We start from the raw sequence: 24,143 nt of genomic DNA on the forward strand, positions 1-24,143 counted from the left end.
TGCTCTTACATCCTGAAACAATCTAAAAAATACATCAGGACAGTACGAAGACATCTTGATTTATCCTTTGAAAGGTGAAAAGCATCCATCTCTAGCAGTAGCCTAATACAGTTTAATACATTCCTGGACAGATGTGTGCAGCTGTTGCAGCACATGGAAATAGTATATCAGCTGACCCCTAGATGGCAGCAAAGGTCTTATTGCAAAATATATTTGTAGAGAGCTATCGCAGAGGGCAGGCCTATCTGAATTGCAGTTCAAAAAAGGAACTACCTGCACATTAATATAAATTAAAAGTTAATTGACAATTTGAAGATTTTCATAATGAAATCCTAATGTTAAGCTATGCATAACTAAAAGGTAAATGAAAATGAGAAATGAATGTATACTATATGCTTTCTTTAGCCTATACATAAAAATAAAAAAATCTAAACCTTCTCAGTAAGCTTTTAATATATTTTCAACGTATTATGGCTTTTGAAAAGACAATAGGCTTTAGACTCACAGAACAGAAACATGTTGTGCTGTTGCTGTAATTGTGCTGCGGCTGAGCCATGTTGAAGTCGGTGGTATTAGGAAGCATGAGTCATCTTTATTTAACTAAAAAACACTCCACATCTATAGCTCTCCATTCTCATCCTGTGTGTATTTTATTGTAATTTCCCTTGAGCTTGCATTTTCACTAAGAAAATGCATACATCAACCGACTGCAGAATTAATAGGCGATATGATTTGGACATGTGCCAGTGTTGCACATCAAAGCACTCCTGAATAGAGAGATTTTACAATGCCAACACTAACAATATCTGTATGAAATTAGCACAGAGATATCTGACACTTTGCTGATGCAACGATTATGACCAGAGGGTAGGCTCTAAAGAATATACTGTATCCACAAAGGCTCATTATTTAGAGAGAGAGAGAGAGAGAGAGAGAGAGAGAGAGAGAGAGAGAGAGAGAGAGAGAGAGAGAGAGAGAGAGAGAGAGAGAGATTGGAAATACAGACATTGTCATCCTACAAGAAACATAATATAGAGGAGACGGACCCACTGGTTGCCCTCTAGGCTACAGAGAGCTGGTAGTCTCATCCATCAAACTACCAGGTGTGAAACAGGGAAGATACTCAGGGGGTATGCTAACTTGGTATAGAGCAGACCTAACCCACGCTATTACAGTTTTTTTTATCACTTTGGTACAAACATTTTCACAACTCTTAGTACAAAACTCCAAACTGGTCACACTTCAAAACCTGTCATTGTGCTTTCATTTGGATTGTAAACATCTCTCACCACACAACCATTGATTCAAACTATATGTTTATTGTGAAATGTAATCAGAATATTATTTTAATCACCAAAACACAACATAATGATATCTTTTCAATTTTGTAGTTTTAACTACCAGTTAATCTAATAGCAAACAATGCAAGATACATGTTTCAAATCGCCCTTAGAAGTGCTGAAAGTAATATGCTGCAGTACTGTAAATTACAGTAAATTACACAGTTTTCACACTACGAAATACACTTACTTACATTACCCAACAAAACTGACAGAAAATCTATAATTTCCATAATAGCTATTGAATGTGTAATCAAAGGTGTGATCAATGAAGACATCCTTTACAATCATTAATGCAACATTTAATAAAAAATTTTACAGATGTAATTGCAACATAGGTGTATGGTCTGTAATTAAATGTAAGAAATTAAATGAAACAAATTAAATGAATGAAAATAAAACATAACGTTTAGCATGCATTAATTTGCATCAAGCCTGTCTTGAGCATTTGGCCATAAATTCTCATACACATCACAGTGAATGTCCTCATTGTTCATGCACCGTGGGAAAAACCTTTTGGCATGGCGAATCCAAGCTTGACATTTGTCTGCATTGATGTCGTCGCATGCCTCATCCATGGCCAGAAGGAGGATGGCACGCACATTGGGATGGCGATCGTATACCTTCCACCTCTATGCTGAGCTGAAAGAATTTCCTCAATAGGGTTGAGGAAAGGAGAGTATTGAGGCAGGTATAGGGTCACGAATCGGGGATGGGCCCGAAACCATGCCTGAATCACCTCTGCATGGTGAAACCTGACATTGTCCCACACAATGACATAGGTGACCCCTTCACCTTGACAGGCCTGCTCAATTTCATTGAGAAACACAATGAGGTGTGCAGCGTTGTAGGATCCAAGTAATGGCCTACGTCCTACCACACCATCTTCAGAGATAGCTGCGCACATGGAGATGTTTCCCCCACGTTGTCCAGGCACTTGGACGGACGCCGGTTGGTCAATGAGGTTCCGCCCAAGGCGCCGAGTTTTGACCAGGTTGAAGCCCGCTTCGTCAACAAAGATATACTTGTGATGGTTCACAGCTGCATCAAGAACCATCACCCTCTAAAAATCTATTTGGGTTAGTTATTTTTACAGTATAGTTCCAATATGATATTGTGAAGTAGCATGTGCATCAAATAGTACCAGTAATACAGTATATAGTGCTGTACCTGAACATACTAGGCCTGCAGTTGTTTCACCCAGTCGTTGTTTCTCTCAAAAGGCACCAGGTAAATGTGTTTCATAGATACCTGGTGCCTCTTTAAAAGGCGGGCGGTTGTTGATTGGTTGATGGATGCCTCATTGGCAAAGGTGTCATTGTTCTCCTCAATGGCCTGATTTATCTCTGACAGTCGTATGTTTTTCCTGGCCCTCACCATTTCCACAACTGCCCACTCCTGCTGGTCGGTCAGCATACAGCCACCACCATGGGGTCTTCTGTAAATTCTGAGGGTATAAACAGAGTATACTGTCAATAGATCATACTGTAAGAATATTGTAACATGTTTTGTGAATTTACATGCATTACAATATGTAATTTACAGTAAATGTAATGGTAAAGCATAGTGCATATCCTGCAGACTTACCGGTTTTCTTGGCGGAATGTTCTGATGATCGAATTGACAGTTGATCTTTTCAGATTGGGGTGACCTAATCTGGCAGCCTCTGCCATGGTAAGGCCTCTGTTTACCACATGGTCAATGATGATGACCCGGACTTCATTAGACACAACTGTTCCATGCCGTCTGCCACCCTCTCTCTGACTTCCACCTCTTTGACGGGGCCCATGCCTACCTGTTTGACCTCTTTTATGGGGCCCATGCCCACCTCTTTGACCTCTTTGATGGGGCCCATGCCCACCTCTTTGACCTCTGATGTGGCCTATGCCCACCTCTTTGACCTCTGATGTGGCCTATGCCCACCTCTTTGACCTCTGTTGGGGCCCATGCCCACCTCTTTGACCTCTGTTGGGGCCCATGCCCACTTCTCTGTCCACGAGCTCTTTGATTTCTTCCTCTCCCTTGCTGTCTATTCTGCTCCATGTTGAAATAAATTGCAAGTGTTCACACACACCCTTTTATATAGTGATCAATTGTGGTTGCCACTATGTGAAATCAATTTGCAATAACGAGTAGTCATTATGTATGGTTACCATGTGTCATACATGTAATTTAGATGTTTATACTTTACAAACACACATTTTATTTCTGTTGTTTTCTAAATCTATATATAGTAGACAATCCAGTTTAAAATCTATAGGTTTACCAGACAGTTAAGTGGTTAACCATTAAGCGCAGTTGGATTAAGTGCTGGTCAAATGTATTTAATCAAATGAGAAGAGAATCATATGAAAGGTATTGTGAGCATTGCATTGTGAAAGGCAATTATTTTATATGAAAGCTATTTTTAGATGAAACACTGATTAGGTTTGGTGAAAAAGTTACTGTGTGATTTTGTGTATTGTACTTGTGCTTAAAGATTTGAAAAAACTGCCTTTTTGATGATCTGTTTTGAGTTTTGTACTAAGAGTTGTGAAGTTTTACCACATACTTGTTAAAATTGTACCAAAGCGATAAAAAAAAACCTGTAAATTAGTCAAAACAGGAGCATTTTACATCTGGCTAGATGTTAAGAAGCAAACTTTCTCAACAGAGAGAAATGTCCTTGTGTGTTACCTATATCCCCCCAATAGAATCCCCATATTTTAACGATGACAGCTTCTCCATCCTAGAGGGGGAGATCAACCATATCCAGGCCCAGGGACATGTACTAGTCTGTGGTGACCTAAATGCCAGAACTGGACAAGAACCTGACACTCTCAGCACACAGGGGGACAAACACCTACCTGGAGGTGACAGCATTCCCTCCCCAATATGCCCCCCTAGACACAACAATGACAAAACAGCAAACAAAAATGGGTCACAACTCCTGCAGCTCTGTCGCACGCTGGGTCTGTACATAGTCAAAGGTAGGCTTCGAGGGGACTCCTATGGTAGATACACCTAAAGCTCATCCCTTGGCAGTAGCACTGTACTTTATCACTGACCTCAATCCAGAGTCTCTCAGAGCGTTCACAGTCAGCCCACTGACACCCCTATACGATCAAAGCCAAAGCAACTGCATAATATTAAGAAATGATATAGATGGAAGGAAAGTAGTGTAGAAACCTACCAAAAAACTATTGGGCAACAACAAAATCAATCCCTTTTAGACAACTTCCCGGACAAACCATTTCACTGCCATAGTGAAGGTGTGAACTTGGCAGTAGAAAACGTAAACAGTATATTTGACCTTTCAGCTTCCCTATCAAATCTATAAATTGTCAACCAGACAACCTAAGAAAATTCACAACAATGACAAATGGTTTGATGAAGAATTCAAAAACCTAAGAAAGAAATTGAGAAACCTATCCAACCAAAAACATAGAGTCCCAGAAAACCTATAGTGAAACACTAAAATAGTACAGGAATACACTAAGAAAAAAGAAGGAACAGCACAGAAATCAGCTCAACGTAATTGTTGAATCCATAGAATCTAACCACACGAAGAGTTATCTATCCAAAATGGAGATGTTTGGATAATCCACTTCTCCAATCGTTTTGGCTCTATAACAAAGAATAAACAGCAAAAACATGTACATGATCAATTACAAATCTTAGAATCAGCTATTAAAGACTACCAGAACCCACTGGATTCTCCAATTACACTGAATCAACTACCGGACAAAATACAAACCCTCCAAACCAAAAAGACCTATAGTGTTGATGATATCCTAATAGAAATGAGAAAATATACAGACCACTAATTCCAATTGGCTATACTTAAACTCTTTAACATCATCCTCAGCTCTTGCATCTTCCCCAATATTTGGAACAAAGGACTGATCACCCCAATCCACAAAAGTGGAGACAATTTTGACCCCAATAGCTACTGTGGGATATGCATCAACAGCAACCTTGGGAAAATCCACTGCATTATCATTAACCGCAGACTCCTACATTTCCACAGTGAAAACAATGTACTGAGCAAATGTCAAATTGGCAATTTTACCAAATTACAGTACGACGGACCAGGTATTCACACTGCATACCCTAATTGACAAACAAATCAACCAAAACAAAAGCAAACTCATCTCATGCTTCGTTGATTTAAAAAAAGCTTTTGACTCAATTTGGCATGAGGGTCTGCTATACAAATTGATGGAAAGCGGTGTTGGGGGAAAGACATACAACATTTTAAAATCCAAGTACACAAACAATAAGTGTTTCTATTAAAATTGGCAAAACAATTATTTTCACAGGTCCGTGGGGTGAGACAGTGATGCAGCTTGAGGCCCACCCTATTCTACACATATATCTACGAATTGGCGAGGGCACTAGAACAGTCTGCAGCACCCAGCCTCAACCTACTAGACTCTGAAGTCAAATGTCTACTGTTTGCTGATGATCTGGTGCGTCTTTTCCCAACCAAGGAGGGCCTAAAGCAGCACCTAGATCTTCAGCACAGATTCTGTCAGACCTGGGCCCTGACAGTGAACAAAGATAATAGTGTTCCAAAAAGGTCCAGTTGCCAGGACCACAATTACAAATTTCATCTAGAAAAATATACCAATACCTCAGCCTAAACATCAGAACCACAGGTAACTTCCACAAAGCTGTAAACGATCTGAGAGACAAGGCAAGAAGGGCCTGCTACACCATCAAAAGGAACATAAAATCCGACAAAAAATACTTGAAACAGAGCCCCAGGACAGCAACTGTCAGAAACGGCGACAGTGAAATGCGGTAGGCGAAGTCACACGCAGGACACGGAGCTACTGGAAATCGTACTTTAATAAAAGTCGCCAGTGAAATGAACAGTCTCCAAACAACGGAGAAAACTAACAACCGGTACACTGTCGATGACACAAAACAATAACACACAACACACAATGCACGACAGAGGGTTAAATAGGGAATACAATACAACATAATGGGGAACAGGTGTACACAATCAGACACAACAAGTCAAACACCGAAACATAGATCGGTGGCAGCTAGTACTCCGGGGACGACGAACGCCGAAGCCTGCCCGAGCAGGGAGGAGGAGCAGCCTCGGCTGAATCTGTGACAGCAACACAATCAGACCCAACCAAATCATGAGAAAAATAAAATAAAATTACTTGACACATTGGAAATAATTAACCAACAAACTGAGCAAACTAGAATGCTATTTGGTACACAGTGGAAAAATATCTGACCACTGTGACTGACTCAGTGAGCATAGCCTTGCTATTGAGAGAGGCCGTCATAGGCAGACCTGGCTCTCAAGAGAAGACAGGCTATGTGCACACTGCCCACAAAATGAGATGGAAACTGAGCTGCACTTCCTAACCTCCTGCCAAATGAATGACCATATAAGATACACATATTTCCCTCAGATTACACAGACCCACAAAAAATGCAAAAACAAATTCAATTTTGATAAACTCCCATATCTATTACCACAGTGTGCCATCACAGCAGCAATATTTGTCTGAGAGATAGAGAGAGAGAGAGAGAGAGAGAGAGAGAGAGAGAGAGAGAGAGAGAGAGAGAGAGAGAGAGAGAGAGAGAGAGAGAGAGAGAGAGAGAGAGAGAGAGAGAGAGAGAGAGAGAGAGAGAGAGAGAGAGATCAATGTTTGGGAATTCATCCATTATATTTTAACTATCTGGTTTACAGACTGCCGAATTATAAAACATATCTTCACTGCTAGTCTCACAAAGCAAATTAAGCTACCCATTGATCAGTTTGCTGTAGAATCCAGACAAATGGAATATTACACAGTTGTAATCATAGAGATCCTATTAAATTACTAGAGGGGCTATGTCATAAACCCTCAAAGTTCCAGAATGGTGTTAAAAATAAGAGCCATATTGGTCAGGGTGTAATCCAAACCAGTCTAATTGAAATGTATAAGCTGTATTTATAATTACATGATGGTTGGCAACAAATTCTATCACACAATTTCTGATACATCACATGCCATACTTTTATTTTCCTGCGTAAGTACTACTACCATTTGTTCCAAATAGACTGGTTTGGATATCTCCCTGACCAATATGGCTGCCATTTTCACCCCATTCTGGAACTTTGAGGGTTTATGACAAAGCCCCTTCATTAATTTAATAGGATTTCTATGGTTGTAATCAACCTACACACCTGTAATCAATGCATAAGGGATGTGTTAACCTGTGTCGTGTGTAGGTTGTCTGCCTAGAATCTCAGTGTATTGCATGGAGCATGTATCTGACTGTATCACAATGGATAATGTATTCCACTTTTCACCTCTCAATCCTATCTAAGACTTTGGGGTTAATGCTAACTTTCAGAAGTTATTGTCGCAGGTAAAGGATGGAGTTGAAGGGGAAAGGAAGAGGGAAGGGTGTATATGCGGCCGGCTGTGATGTGAGCTGCCCTGCGAAGCCTGCAGTAAACCTGGGATAATCACTGGGTTTTATTGTAAGGGCCAAGTGATAACAGCTCCTTTCTGTGCTTGTGTTGACACAAGGAGTGTGTGTAATTGGACTCTTAGGTCCACCCCTTGAGCCTGTTTACATAGGATGTGGAGGAGAGTATCCCTCCCCCTCCCCTTTCACTACTCCAGTCCCTTCACACTCTCTCTGCTCTGCAGCTGGGGCTGTGTGTTGAGCCCACAGCATCACCACAACACCAGCCTATTATCAAGCTACACATACCATACACTGTCTGATGACGTACAGTACCAGCAAAAAGTTTGGACACACCTACTCATTCAAGGGTTTTTCTATATTTGTACTATTTTCTACATTGTAGAGTAATAGTGAATACATCAAAATATGAAATAACACATGGAATCATGTAGTAACCAAAAAAGTGTTAAACAAATCAAAATACATTTTATATTTTAGAGTCTTCAAAGTAGCCACCCTTTGCCTTGATGACAGCTTTGCACACTCTTGGCATTCTCTCAACCAGCTTCACCTGGAATGCTTTTCCAAACAGTCTTGATAGAGTTCCCACATATACTGAGCACTTGTTGGCTGCTTTTCCTTCACTCTGCGGTCCAACTCATCCCAAACCATCTCAATTGGGTTGAGGTCGGGAGATTGTGGAGGCTAGGTCATCTGATGCAGCACTCCATAACTCTCCTTCTTGGTCAAATAGCCCTTACACAACCTGGAGGTGTGTTGAGTCATTGTCCTGTTGAAAAACAAATGATAGTCCCACTAAGAGCAAACCAGATGGGATGGCGTATCGCTGCAGAATGCTGACAGTGTCACCAGCAAAGCACCCCCACACCATCACACATCCTCCTCCATGCTTCACGGTGGGAACCACACATGCAGAGATCATCCGTTCACCTACTCTGCATCTCACAAAGACACGGCGGTTGGAACCAAAAATCTAATGTCAATTTCTCATGTTTCTTTGCCCAAGCAAGTCTCATCTTCTTATTGGTGTCCTTTAGTAGTGGTCTCCTCTGAACAGTTGATGTTGAGATGTGTCTGTTACTTGAACTCTGTGAAGCATGTATTTGAGCTGCAACTTCTGAGGCTGGTAACTCTAATGAACTTATCCTCTGCAGCAGAGGTAACTCTGGGTCTTCCTTTCCTGTGGCGGTCCTCATGAGAGCCAGTTTCATCATAGCGCTTGAGGGTTTTTGCGACTGCACTTGAAGAAACGTTCAAAGTTCTTGACATTTTCCCGGTTGACTGACCTTCATGTCTTAAAGTAATGATGGACTGTCGTTTCTCTTTGCTTATTTGAGCTGCTCTTGCCATAATATGGACTTGGTCTTTTACCAAATAGGGCTATCTTCTGTATACCAACCCTACCTTGTCACAACAGTTTCATGTGTTGAATGAAAGAGGAAATGTATCGACTCTCATGCAACTCTCATCTCTGTATTACTATAGTCCAGTATATACAGTACACTGAGTGTACAAAACATTAGGAACACCTTCCTACTATTGAGTTCACCCCATTTTGCCCTCAGAAAAACTTCAATTTGTCGGGGCATGGACTACAATGTGTCGAAAGCGTTCCACAGGGATGCTGGCCCATGTTGACTGGATGTCCTTTAGGTGGTGGACATTTACATTTACATTTTAGTCATTTAGCAGATGCTCTTATCCAGAGCGACTTACAGTTAGTGAGTGCATACATTTTTCATACTGGCCCCCCGTGAGAAACGAACTCACAACCCTGGCGTTGCAAGCGCCATGCTCTACCAACTGAGCTACAGTGGACTATTCTTGATACATACAGGAAACTGTTGAGCGTGAAAAACCCAGCAGTTCTTGACATACTCAAACCTGTGCGCTTGGCACATACTACCATTCCCCGTTCAAAGGCACTTAAATCTTTTGTCCTGCCCATTCACTCTCTGAATGGCACACATACACAATCCATGTCTCAATTCTCTCAAGGCTTAAAAATTATTCTTTAACCTGTCTCCTCCCCTTCATCTACACTGATTAAAGTGGATTTAACAGGTGACATCAATAAGGGATCATAGCTTTCACCTGGATACACCTGGTCAGTCTATGTCATGTTTTGGACACTCAGTGTATATGTCTCATTATAGCTGGTGTTACTTTTCTCTCTGTGTGGCAGTGGAATGTTTGTTTTTGCGTAGAGGATTCATTTAGAACTCTGTCACTGACTAGTCATTTTATCCTGAAAACGTCAGATAATCTGCACCTGCATTACATTTGTGCTCCCCCCCATCTGCCCCAGTGGAAGCTATTTTTCACTGATGTTCTGTGAGCTAGTTCAGCTCAAAATGTGTTTGGGTGTATGAGGGATTGGAACCTGAAGGCATAACTAGCCCTGTCCTTGGCTGGGCTTTTAAAGAGCTGTCGAGAAAGAAAGCAAGACTAGTGAGTTTTAAGAGAACGGACACACATGCTGATTAAGTTCACACACTCAATGTTTTCTTTTTGCTCTGTGAAATATTCCAAAGGCTGCACTAAAATGACTTTTACCCTAAGCTGGTCCCAATTACTCTACCTTGAAGAATGTCACTTTCTCTTTTTTGCCCTCTCCCTCCTCCTGTAAAGTGTAGCTAGCACAAACCGTGTGACTATGTGAGTTTGGCCTTTGGTTAGGGAGTAGCAAGCTAACACATCTGCATGTTATTGTGTTCATGCAGTGGTTCCCACCTCTGGCCCTGCCTGGTGTTCTCCTCCCCCTGTTGATTCAGCTCTAGCTCAGCCGTTTTCCTAGACGTCTGGATATGGGACGGATATGAGTCAGTTGATTGCTCTGCAATTGGAGTAAACCTGTAGGCCACATAATGGCACACAATGAGTGACTGAGGCTGGAATTCATTCACTCATAGTCAACCACAATAACATTGCTCCTGTGCAGCAACATGTACAGTTTAGGTAATGGAACTACTTGGACAAGGTATGCAGATTGAAAAAACAAAACTCATTCTGATATACCATGAAAACATTCATACCCATTTGGTGTTATGAAGACCCCCCACATTAAATACACGTTGGGAAGAATTAAGCAAAATCATCCATTGCACATGATGAATGTAATTTCCCCCCATCAGAAGTGTGCCATAGTGTACATTTGATTCAATATTGCCATTGCTGAGAGAGCCTCATCACTCAGTGAGAGGTCCTCTCTCCAGCCTGTCTGGTCTCTCCTCCCATCAACACAGACAGGACATCTGCTGCTTCCCCAACACATGGCTGTCTCGTTCTCTCCATCCTTCCATCCATCCATCCATCCATGGAAACACTCAACACTCAATTAACATTTCTCCCTGTTTCACTTCTCTCCAACGTAACATTGTTAGCCCACTGGCATGGGACATTATGCGCGAGAATTCCCATTCGATGAGAAAATCAAACAATGCTTATTTACACTATGCAGGAATAAGTCATCACCCGCCATCCATTCCCAGTGGAGGAGTTTATGACAATGAGGGATTATTTTGTTTGACCGCAATAGAAAGTAGATCCAGATGGCGGCACATGTGATGTGAGTGAGGCGGCCATGTGAAACTCAGTCAGTTGAGAGTGGAGACGGAGTGGATAGAAAGAAGTGAGTGCAGCTGTCAGTCCTGTGTTATGGTGATTCAGGACCTGTGGCAGACATACGTTGATGCAGGTTTCTGTGTGTCAGTCTGTATGTGTTTGGCTCTGGTCCTCTCATCGTTCAGACAACCTTCTATCAATAATGATGAGGTCTCTCTTGCAAAACAGATTTCATTTCAATGAGACTAACCTGTGTAAATAAATCTAAATGAAAGGGAAATTCCCTTGTCATTCACAAAATGTGTTTGAATTGGTAGGTGTTGCTCCCAACCACTGACACAGCGTCAGCTATTTCTCATAATTGTTAAGGTTAGGACTGATATAATCTGATGTTAGAATATTGACTGTTTTTCAGTTTGTTACCCTGTCCTCTCACTGTCTAAACATGCTCTCTCTCCTTCCCTCTCCTCTCCATCTCCCAGAGGTGACAGACCAGGGCAGCAGGCGAGAGCTCAAGTCCATGCCCTTCATCAGCTACCTGTCTGGGCTGCTGAAGACCCAGCTACTGACGGAGGACCTGGTGAGCGGTGTGGAGATCCGCTGTGGGGAGAAGGGCAGCTGCCCCTCGGCCTGCCACTTGTGCCATCAGGCAGGCCGCGAGCAGCCCTTGCCCACCCCCGTCCTGCTGGAGGTCAGCCGCATCGTGCCCCTTTACAGTCTGGTGCAGGACAACGTCACCAAGGAGGTGAGGGGGGACGGAGGGAGGGATGGATGGAGGGGGAAGGGGATGGGAGGAGGGTGGGGAACCCTATACAGTCTGGTGCAAAGGTGAAGGGAGGGGGAACAGAGGTAGAGAATGATGGTGGGAGCAGAATAGGGATGATGGGGGGGAGATCCCTCTATAGACTGGTACAGAACTACATCACCAAATAGTTGAGGGGGGGAAGGAGAGAGACAGCGGAGAGGAAAGGAGGGACGGAGGGAAGTAGTGGAGAGGAAAGGAGGCAGGGGAGAGGGAAGGAGGGACAGAGGGAAGTAGTGGAGAGGAAAGGAGGCAGGGGAGAGGGAAGGAGGGACGGAGGGAAGTAGTGGAGAGGAAAGGAGGCAGGGGAGAGGGAAGGAGGGAGGGGAGAGGGAAGGAGGGACGGAGGGAAGTAGTGGAGAGGAAAGGAGGCAGGGGAGAGGGAAGGAGGCAGGGGAGAGGGAAGGAGGGACGGAGGGAAGTAGTGGAGAGGAAAGGAGGCAGGGGAGAGGGAAGGAGGCAGGGGAGAGGAAAGGAGGCCGGGGAGAGGGAAGAAGGGAAGGAAAGAGAAGGAGGAAAGGAGGGAGGCAGTGGAGAGGGAAGGAGGAAAGGAGGGAGGCAGGGGAGAGAGATGGAGGGAGGCAGGGGAGAGGGAAGGAGGCAGGGGAGAGGGAAGGAGGCAGGGGAGAGGGAAGGAAGAAAGGAGGGAGGCAGTGGAGCGGGAAGGAGGGAAGAAAGGAAGCAGTTGAGAGCAGAAGAGGCTAGTGGGAGGAGCTATAGGAGGACAGGCTCATTGTAATGTCTGAAATGGAATCAATGGAATGGTACCAAACACACCAAACACAACGTGTCTGACTCCGTTCCATTTATTCCATTCCAGCCATTACATTGAGCCGTCCTCCTACAGCTCCTCCCACCAGCCTTCGCTGGTGGAGATGGATGGAGGGATGGAGGGAGGCAGTAGAGTGAGATGAAGGGAAGGTGAGTTGCAGAGAGGGGGCGATGGGGAGCTCTCCTCTGTTTGATAAAGGACTACATCACCACGGAGGTGAAGGGAAAGGAGGAGGAGGAGAGAGGGAAAGAAAGTAGGATGGTTGGTGATGGTTAGTGGAGGAGGGGTGACGAAGGGGGGTTGGGGGGAACAGCCACGTGATATCATGGAATAGGTGAAACAGGGAGGGAGAAAAGGGAGAGGTAGGTGGAAGTGTCAAGCCAACAGTACAGTTTACTGGGTGTGAACATGAATTAGAGCAATTTCATATAATACAATTATATTTCAATATAAAATAAACTGGTAAAAATAGATGTGCCATCTGGTCAAAGAGGTCAACCCAAAGTTCATTGTAACTGTACAGGAAATTAAAGAAAAGGAAATATATTTTTATAGTTCCATGTAATTTCTTCACACACCCAGTCTTAATTTAGCTGCTTTGATAAGATTACAGTATACAGTATATTACGGACATTATTTCAACACAGTGAACGTGACACAATCATGCTTGGCTGTAGATGTAGTTACCAAAAATGCCCCTAGGTGGAGTAAGTGGGTTACCTTTCAAAATAAACTGGTATATTGAGAAAGGTGACATCATGGTTTTCTCTTTTGGTGGGGATAAATGCAGAGAGTTGTGTGTGTGTGTGTGCGTGCATGTGATTGTATATAATTAGATGGTTTACATTTCTCTCTGTAGATTCAACTGTATTGTCTTGTCACGACTGTGTTGTTGTTCTGGGTGACGTTTTCCCCCTTGAGAGGAGCCTTTGGTTATTATACTGAACAAAAATATAAACAATTTCAAAGATTGTACTGAGTTACAGTTCATATAAGGAAATCTGTCAATTGAAATAAATTCATTAGGCCCTAATCTATGAATTTCACATGACTGGGAGTACAGATATGCATCTGTAAGTCGCTCTGGATAAGAGCGTCTGCTAAATGACTAAAATGTAAAAATGTCACAGATACCTTTAAAAAAAAAACTAGGGGCGAGGATCTGAAAACCAGTCAGTATCTGGTGTGACCACAATTTGCCTTGTGCAGCGCGACACATCTCCTTTCTGGGAACTTTTATTTCAGCTCATGAAACATGGCACCAAAACTTTACATGTTGCGTTTATATTTTGTTCAGTGTAGATACACTATATATACAAATGTATGTGGACACCCCTTCATGCAATCTCCATAGACCAACATTGGCAGTAGAATGGCCTTACTGAAGAGCTCAGTGACTTTCAACGTGGCACCGTCATAGGATGCCACCTTTCCAACAAGTCAGTTCGTCAAATTTCTGCCCTGCTAGAGCTTCCCCGGTCAACTGTAAGTGCTGTTATTGTGAAGTGGAAATGTCTAGGAGCAACAACGGCTCAGACGCGAAGTGGTAAGCCACACAAGGTCACAGAACGGACCGTTGAGTGCTGAAACGCGTAGTGTGTAAAAATCGTCTGTACTCGGTTGCAACACTCACTACCGAGTTCCAAACTGCCTCTGGAAGCAAAGTCAGCACAAAAACTGTTAGTTGGGAGCTTCATGAAATGGGTTTCCATGGCCGAGCAACTGCACATAAGCCTAAGATCACCATACGCTATGCCAAGCGTTGGCTGGAGGGGTGTAAAGCTAGCCGCCATTGGACTCTGGAGCAGTGGAAATGCGTACTCTGGATTGATGAATCAAGCTTCACCATCTGGCAGTCCGACTGATTAATTTGACGGATGCCAGGAGAACGCTACCTGCCCCAATGCGTAGAGCCAACTGTAAAGTTTGGTGGAGGAGGAATAATGGTCTGGGGCTGTTTTTCATGGTTCAGGCTAGGCCCCTGAGTTCCAGTAAAGGGAAATCTTAACGCTACAGCATACAATGACATTCTAAACAATTCTGTGCTTTAAACTTTATGGCAACAGTTAGGGGAAAGCCCTTTCCTGTTTCAGCATGACAATGCCCCCGTGCACAAAGCGAGGTAGATACAGAAATGGTTTGTCGAAATCGGTGTGGAAGAACTTGACTGGCCTGCACAGAGCCCTGACCTCAACCCCATCGAACACCTTTGGGATGAATTGGAACTCCGACTGCGAGCCAGGCCTAATCGCCCAACGTCAGTGCCAGACTTCACCAATGCTCTTGTGGCTGAATGGAAGCGATGTTCCAACATCTACAGGAAAGCCTTCCCAGAAGAGTGGAGGCTGTTATAGCAGCAAAGGGGTGACCAACTCCATTTTACTGCCCATGATTTTGGAATGAGATGTTCGACGAGCAGGTGTCTACATACTTTTGGTCATGTAGTGTACCTGAAGATAGTCATTTTTTGGAATTTCAACCCTAAGGTGATTTAGCTGAGGGTCTAGCGCCGCTTGATATTTAGTTTACCACATCGTCCCTTGTCTGGGCTCAATCAAGGAGAGGGAGATGTAATTGGGAGGCACACTGCACTGTGGTGTGTGTGCGTGTGTGTTTGTGTATATGTATATGTATATGACTCACCTGTGAACTGGCCTGGATTGGCTCTGGCTCAAAACTGATGACTCCCATCCCCTCACTCATAGACACACACACACGCACACGCACAAGCACACGCACACGCACACACACACACACACACAAAGACACAGAGACACACACACAAAGATACACACACAGACGCACACTTAGAGACACACACACACAGACACACACACACACAGATACACACACACAGACACAGACACACACACACACAGACACACAGAGACACACACAAAGACACACACACACACAGAGAGACACACAGAGACACACAAACAAAGACACACACACACACACACAGACACAGACACACAGACACACACACACACACACTGCAGAATCCGGTGTTTGTCCATAAACGTCCAATTTCGAAGGTTACGTTTATTCATTAAGGTTTGGGATAGGGTTAAAACTAAAACAAATTTAGGCATTAATTTCCGAATGGTTAAGGTAAGGATTAATGTTTGGGATAGGGTTAAAGGTCCAACACTGCCGTTTTTATCTCAATATAAAATTACTTCCTGGTAAAAATTAAGTAACTTCCTGTGATTGTTTTCAATTAAAATGGCCATAAAGAAAAAATAATTGCTTCTTAGCAGGGAGTAATTTCTCAAGCAAGAACTTTGCGAGGACTGTCTGGGAGTGGTCTGAGTGGGGAGGAGAAAACAGACAATTATAGCTGTTATTGGCAGAGAGGTTTGGAACTCTCTTTTTTATTGGTCTATTAACTAATTTACCGCATGGTGATGTCACCATGGAACGCCAAAACTCCTTCCCACCAAAACAGGCTGAAATTTCAGGCGGTCTTTTCAAACAGCTCTTACACTAAAAGGGCATTATCATCATTTTCACCATTTCACAGTATTATTCCAACCTCGTAGTGTGGAAATATGTATGAAACACAGCAGAATAAAAATGTTGACTGCACTGGGCCTTAATTAAAATAAAATAAAAACGAGTGCCCAGCACTGGGATTGAAAACTTGACCCTCGGAGCCCGAGCTCCCCGCTTCAATTGCCTCTAGTGGCCGGTTTTAAAGACATCTCCCGACGTCCTGCTTACCTGGACGGACGTCGAATTTCACTGTGGATCTTGAGCGACCTGGCTGCACAGAGATACACACACAGAGACACACACACACAGACACAGACACACACACACACACACCCCACATTACCGAGACCATACCGGTCCATGCTCCCCCCAATCAAGCATCTAATTACCCTGCCTGACTGACATTACAGCAGGCAGCACAGCAGCAATATCACACACACACACACACACACACACACACACACACACACACACACACACACACACACACACACACACACACACACACACACACACACACACACACACAATAACAACGAAGACCCCAGCCTGTACGTGCCACCCATAACAAGCGCCTGTCTCCGCCATGAAGAAAACAAGCACAATCAATAGCAGACGGCCCCTAGTGGGCTCTGTCGATACATAACCGTGAGGAAGAGCAAAGTGTCCTCTTTTTCTCCCCCTCTTCCTTCTAGTCTTCAAGGGACGGGTGGGGAGGCAGACTGCAGTGGATCGCTGGCCAGAGATTATTACCTTGTTATTGATGTCATCGACCCTACGGAGACAAGCCAGTGCTGCTGTTCTTGGACAGCTCTCTGAAAGACTCCTGTTTCTATTAGCATAGCAGACACAATGGCCTGGCCATGCATCTCTACTGCACAATAGAGACAGTCCCCTAATTGAGACTGTGCCTTGTGTCTACCCCCCTCCCCCACCCCGACTTAGAAAGAGATGGCCATGCAAAAAGCTTTCACTAAAATGAGATGAGATTCCATCGGCACAATAAAATAAGGGAATCAGGGTTGTTTATTGTGAAGCGAAAGGGAAAGGATGTTGTCCCTACTCGTGTGCCTGTGTGCATAAATCCAGTTTGTATCTCCAGCCATGCATAACTACCTGCTGCTCTCAATGCCTAGCTGCCATCTAGCCTCCGCTGCTGCTGCCCCTACTGTCTGCCTCTGATGAGGATTGTCATGTTCCCCCCGTCAATCTGCCCATTACAGAGGTAGACAGGTATTGTGTTACTATCTGGAATTATCCATCTGTCCGCTTCCTCGAAAAACAGCCCTACCGGAAAAATGTGGTCGAAGGATTAAAACAACAAATCGTCTGTTCAGGGGCTTCTCGTGTATCAGTTTGATCCTGTTTTCATCCTGGCATTGACATGGCATTCACTGTCCCCCTCCTCACCTCAACAACTCGGTTCCAGGAAATCATTTTCGAGAAAGTGAAAGAAATAGTCACTCTCTGACTTTGTCTCCAATGCTATGATTACGACAGGGCTAGTTTAAGGATTTGACAAAGAAAACAGAAGGAGGAAAAAAACAATGTTCTTTAAAGTGTTTTTTCATGACATGTTATGTACGAGGTTTATCTCCCAGTCGGATAATGACAGAGACCTCTCACCACCTCTTGAAGAAGTGTTGATTCAGGCCTGTTATGAATGTATGTTTCACAACCCCAGATCCTACCCCACACTGAGACTATATCGTACCTATCCTGAGCCCTAACGATAAGCAGTTAGCTATTTCTCCCCCTAGAAGAACCCTCCTCTGGCCCTGTTTCAGTGACGGAGACCAATACCTCAATGGATAAATAAATAAACTCATGCCAGTAGAGGTTGCCAGCAGGCCTGTGTCCTGCACAGCCCTGATTGAATTATGTCAGACCTTTTGAACAAATTGGCTGTGAGGCTAATGACTCGGAACGCTGTATATCTTGTCGAGTTCCCCCACCTCTGCCCCCCACCACGCCACCCACCCCCCACATCTTTTTTTGCTTTCGTAAATGCTGTGTCCTGCACAAGGTGGGGTTCAGACACAGATTTGGATCGTGCAGCCTCCTTAAATTTGTTAAGCTCAGGGTTTAGGCAGAATTAAGGAGTTTACAGAGGCGGCCTCTCAACTCTTGCTGAATCCGAGGAGTTGGGGGTGAGTGATGGGATGTGTCTGGTGATGGGATTGAATGGAAACTGTATTTGTTTGGATGTCCTCTTCAAAAATGGCCCCCGGAAACTGTTTACCCACAAGGCTGCAGGTTTATCCAATAAGCTCTAAGCCTCTCTAAGAAAGGTTACGACAACAGACTTGGCTACTGCCACCTCTAGCTAGAGTTAGTCACCCCCAAAAAAAGTGTGAAGCCACCGCTTTTGACCAAATTGATTTATTTGAACACAAACGGGCTGGAAATCCACAACACAGGGCCATTCAAGTTGCCATTAAACCCGGATCAAATTAGCTCAGAGCATCCTAAGACCAGCTCGGCTCTCCTAAAACTCAATATGGGCCTGTTATAAGGGTTCCCTAGTGACCCAGCTGCCACCCAAGCCCCCATTAACCCTCCTGTGAACCACCCAATGTCCACTATTTCCTGGAAGTCCTCCATTCGATGGAGTTCCTAGAAACTGGAGATGTAGATGTTCGATCCATTTTTAACGGTATTAACCTGAGTGATCTAGAGGGGTCCTTGCCACCCACACCAAACTGCACTACTGTCAAACGCTATGCTGCTATTCTGCTCCTCGCTGACTCTCACCACCCTGTATCCTCCAATAAATCAATAGTGCGGGCCAGCTGGCCAGTGTTTTCACATATTAGCCAGAGTAAATGGACAGTAATGTGGCCGGCGTAGATTAGCCAAACAGATTAATACGCTAGGAGGTCACCATGATCCCCTGCTCTTCTTGTAAGTGATGATGGCTTTCTACGTAGTGAGTCACACCAGGGTGCCACGCTGTCTGTTGGCTAGTGTGATATGAGAGGATCTGGTGGCGTGGGCAGGACAGGCAGTACACTCCTTGGGGCCATCCGGCAGAGATATATCACACTGGTCAGAGTGGAGAAGAGTGTGTAGAATTGAATCAAATCAAATGAGTGTTCATGAAAATGAACGTGGAATAGTTGAATGGAAGTGTTTAGAAGGACAAAAGAACCCTGACTCTGAAATCTATAAGTTAATGCTTTGTCATGAAGGCATTACAGTGAAGTGCTCCACCATTCCGGCTATTAAAGGCCCAGTGAAGTCAAAAACATGAATTTCCTGTGTTTTATATATATTTCCACACTATGAGGTTTGAGTAATATTGTGAAATTTTGAAAATTATGATAATGAGCTGTTTGAAAAGACCACATGAATTTTCAGCCTGTTTTGGTGGGATGGCGTTTTGGCCTGCCTGGTGACATATTAGTTAATAGGCAAATAAGAAAGAGAGTTTCAAACCTCTCTGCCAATAACATCTAGTTTTCAGTTTTCCCCTCTCCACTCAGACCACTCCCAGAAGCAGCATTCTTGCTTGAGAAATGGATATTTGTTAAAAAGCTATGTTGGTTTATTTTTTACAATTTTAATTGAAAACAATCACAGTAAGGAACTGTTACCCAGAAATGATTTGATTTTAAGATGAAAACGGCTGCATGGGAACTTTAAGAAATGTGTCCTTTTCTACGCAGGCATTTTATGATGTTTGCCTACAATCCCACCCCCTTAAGGGGGCCTCCCTGTCCAACACAGGCCATTTTTCATGAAGTGCAAAGCAGTGGGTCATTGCTTCCTCCCCACCCCACCCCCAGTAACACTGTCCACAATTTATATGGATCCATCAGTGTTCTGGGAAGAGCATAATTTACTGTTAATCAATACATGATAGTGTATCATCCTATCATCCACTGCCGTGCCATGACTCGTCTAACGGGATTGGACAGATGTCAGTATGTATTTCCGCCCCGTGTTTCAGCTGCATGCAGAATTGTGCCAAGTCATGTGGAGGGATTTTCATGTGTGTGTGTGTGTGTGTGTGTGTCTGTGTGTTTGTGTATAAGTGTCTGTGTGTGTGTCACATATTTTGTTCTATTCTAAACATGCTCGACATATTAACACTTCCCATGTATCCCTAAAAGGCTCCTGTCTGTTCTGTTGTTGTTTTTTGGTTGGTGTTACCTCTTCTACCCCTTCCGAGCCACAATTAGATTCCCCCGTTTATCCAGTTGAGACTGGATTGCATTACTCTTCGAAACTTTAACACAGGGCCGTAATCGGTTTGTCTATGTTTGAGATGTGAGTGCAGCAGTGCAGTAAAGCAAGGCCGGCCAGAGCTGGGGTGTCCGCCCAGCCTCCCCCAGCATTAGAGATCATTTCCCATGTTTGTCTATGAGTCTGCATGCATGTGCTCCCCAAAGGCTTCTTGTTGTGTTTGCTGATGGCCTGGTTCCCATTGACTGAGATGCGGACTGTGGAGGAGGCCGTCCTCTCTCTCTCTCTCTCTCTCTCTCTCTCTCTCTCTCTCTCTCTCTCTCTCTCTCTCTCTCTCTCTCTCTCTCTCTCTCTCTCTCTCTCTCTCTCTCTCTCTCTCTCTGTCTCCTCTCTCTGTCTCCTCTCTCTCTATTGTTCAGCCAACAATTAGCCACATGGTTGGCGGGGGATCTCATTATCTCAAGAAATGCAATCACTTTCATCCCTGTTTAATTTCCCTAACCTTGCCTGTCTCTCTCAGGAACGTCAATATATGGCTGCTGTGGATTGCAGTGTTGGCTGGGCAGAGAGCGCTCCCCCCTAATATGGGTTCATTCTGCAGGCTCATTTAGAGGGGGTTGTGTTGGAGAGTAAATAAGGGGAAAGACCTGACTGACTGACTGCTGGAGGCCTGTTGATCCTATCGGCAAGCAGGAGGGCCCTCGCTGGAGGGAGGGAAGGAGGCATCCTAGCCTAACTCCCTTACATTACACTAAGTCCCTTACATTCTCCTTTCTCAGTTTTTCTCTGCCTCTCAGTTTTTTAATTCAGTTTCCTCTCCTTTTCTCTCTTCCTCTCTGCCTCTCTCTTTATCTCTTGCTGCACAGTCTGTCTTGCTGCTGCATGGTCCAGAGCTGGATCCACAGCACTAAGTGAGTGAGGCTGTGGAAGTCAGTTCCCAATTAGAACTGTCTGGGCTTTTAGAGCTAACGATGCTACCATTGTTTCGTAGGATGCCAACATCGGCTTCTGGAGGCATTCCATTCTCAGTGTCTGCCTCTATATGGCCTGAGCTTGTTTCATCTCGATCGCCATCGCAAATATTGAAATTCACATCAGAAATCATCTTTGGCACTTCTCCAGTGAAAGACAATGACCACATGTGGGAATCAATCTGTGTGTGTGTATGTGGGTCGTTCTTGAATTACGATGACATTTGGGCATGACATTTTGGGGAAAATTATGTTCATTTATCTAGAATAAATTAATTAATTTAAATGAATGGAAGCATATACAGTATATGGAGATAGTTTAGTGCCTAAAATAATGGGTTAAATCCGTGTTTTCTGATCTTTCTTATATCTCTCAGATATAGGACACTTCAGAACAAACTTTTTTAGATTTGTATTTTGACTATCTGTTTATCCATGTATGAAGCTGTTATTTTAGATCAGCTTTAATATTGCAGATAGATTGTGGCTTCCATCAATGTAATTGTCTGCATCATTTCCAATCCCCCATATATATATTTTTGTAAATATACAGTATTTCTAAAATATAAATATATTTTTAAATATATTTTCCTTTAATATTTTCCCCTAACCCTACCACCCCTCCCCTAATTGGAATAAACTAATGGACAACAACACTTAGTCTTCTACTTCCAGCAAAAAATCTTGTAACTTTTTTGATACCTATAGGGGTCCTAAAATTCAAACCCCCCGGGAACAGCTGGTGCTCTCACAAATGGTCCAGTGTTGCTTGCCTCGAAGGCATTTACCTCACTGGACAGCTCACGGTAGGGTTTCCCTTTGTAATCCGTGATAGTTTGTGAGCCCTGACACATCCGACGAGTGTCAGAGCCTGTATAGTAGGATTCGATCTTAGTTCTGTATTTGCGCTTTGCATGGTTTGTCTGAGGGCGTAGCAGGATTTCTTATAACCATCCAGGCTAGTGTCCCGCTCCTTGAAAGTGGCAGCTCTAGCCTTTAGCTCAGTCTGGATTTTGCCTGTAATCCATGGCTTCTGATTGAGATATGTGTGTATGGTCACTGTGGGGACGATGTCGTCGATGCACTTATTAATGAAGCCGGTGACTGATGTGGTAAACTCCTCAATGCCATCGGATGAGTCCAGGAACATATTCCAGTATGTGCTAGTGAAACAGCCCTGTAGCTTAGCATCCGCTTCATCAGTCCACTTCCGTATTGGTACTTCCTGTTTGAGTTTTTGCTTGTAAGCAAGAGGATAGAGTTATGGTCAGATTTGCCAAATGGAGGGCGAAGGAGAGCTTTGTATGCGTCTCTGTGTGTGGAGTAAAGGTGATCTAGAGGTTTTTTTGCCTGTAGTTGCACAGGTGGCATGCTGGTAGAAATTAGGTAAGACGTATTTAAGTTTTCCTGCATTAAAATCAACATCCACTAGGAGCGCCGCCTCTGGATGAGCATTTTCTTGTTTGCCTTTGACCCTATACAGCTTGTTGAGTGTGGTCTTAGTGCCAGCATCGATTTGTGATGATTTGTGACTCTCTTGGTAAAGGGCGGCAGGGCGGCAGGTAGCTTAGTGGGTAAGAGCGTTGTGCCAGTAACCGAAAGGTCGCTGGTTCTAATCCCCGAGCCGACTAGGTCTGTCGACATCTGTCGATGTGCCCTTAAGCAAGGCACTTAACCCTAATTGCTCATGTAAGTCGCTCTGGATAAGAGCGTCTGCTAAATGACTAAAAATGTAAAAAAAAAATATTCTAACTTAGGCGAGCAGAACCTCAAGACTTCCTTAATATTAGTGATTGCGCACCAGCTGTTGTTAACAAAGAGACAAACTTACCTGATGCTGCCGTTCTGTCCTGCCAATGCATTGAAAAAACAGCTAGAATATTACCATGTTCAGCCAAGAAACATACGATATTACAATTCTTCAGGTCCCGTTGATAGGATAGTCTCGAACGGAGCTCGTCCAGTTTGCTCTCCAGTGATTGTACATTTGCCAATAGAACCAAGGGTAGAGGCGGTTTATTTACTCACCGCCGTAGTTTCATCAGGGTACCCGCCCGTCGGCCTCTATATTGCCGCCTCTGGGATTAGGGCCTGGTCCGCGGTGAGCAGTATGTCCTGGGCCACTGACTCATTGTAATATAATTCTTCATCCAAATCGAGATTAGGGATCGCTGTTCTGATGTCCAGAAGCTCTTTTCGTTCAAATGATGGCAGAAACATTATCTACATTATGATAAAATTGTGCCACAAGTAGGAGTAGTAACACCAATGATGGTAACACCAAGGGCAATTTTAGGTAATTGAGGATTTTCTTAAATGGAGATGACAGAGGCTCAAAGTCATTAACCTTAAAAAATAATTTACTAAAGGGATATATTTAATTATTTTGCACACAATGTAATTCCCCTTCATTTAAATTAAGTATCATCAATGACTGTTTTTATTTAGACATACCAAATTATCAACGGAATTCTCAAATTGATGACATACAGTGAGGGAAAAAAGTATTTGATCCCATGCTGATTTTGTATGTTTGCCCACTGACAAAGAAATTATCAGTCTATAATTTTAATGGT

The 24,143-nt window shown here is 43.7% G+C and overlaps 1 protein-coding gene across 1 annotated transcript in view; it reads left to right on the top strand.

Moving 5' to 3' along the window:
• Window positions 1-24,143, top strand: part of LOC121582487 (astrotactin-2) — a 537,985-nt gene that overhangs the window by 416,792 nt on the left and 97,050 nt on the right. Inside the window, exon 17 of the mRNA XM_041898306.2 lies at window positions 11,819-12,081. Coding sequence (XP_041754240.1) covers window positions 11,819-12,081 — 263 coding nt within the window. The remainder of the gene's footprint in view (window positions 1-11,818; window positions 12,082-24,143) is intronic.

Source organism: Coregonus clupeaformis, chromosome 15 (assembly GCF_020615455.1).
Source record: "Coregonus clupeaformis isolate EN_2021a chromosome 15, ASM2061545v1, whole genome shotgun sequence".
NCBI classification, from domain to species: Eukaryota; Metazoa; Chordata; class Actinopteri; order Salmoniformes; family Salmonidae; genus Coregonus; species Coregonus clupeaformis.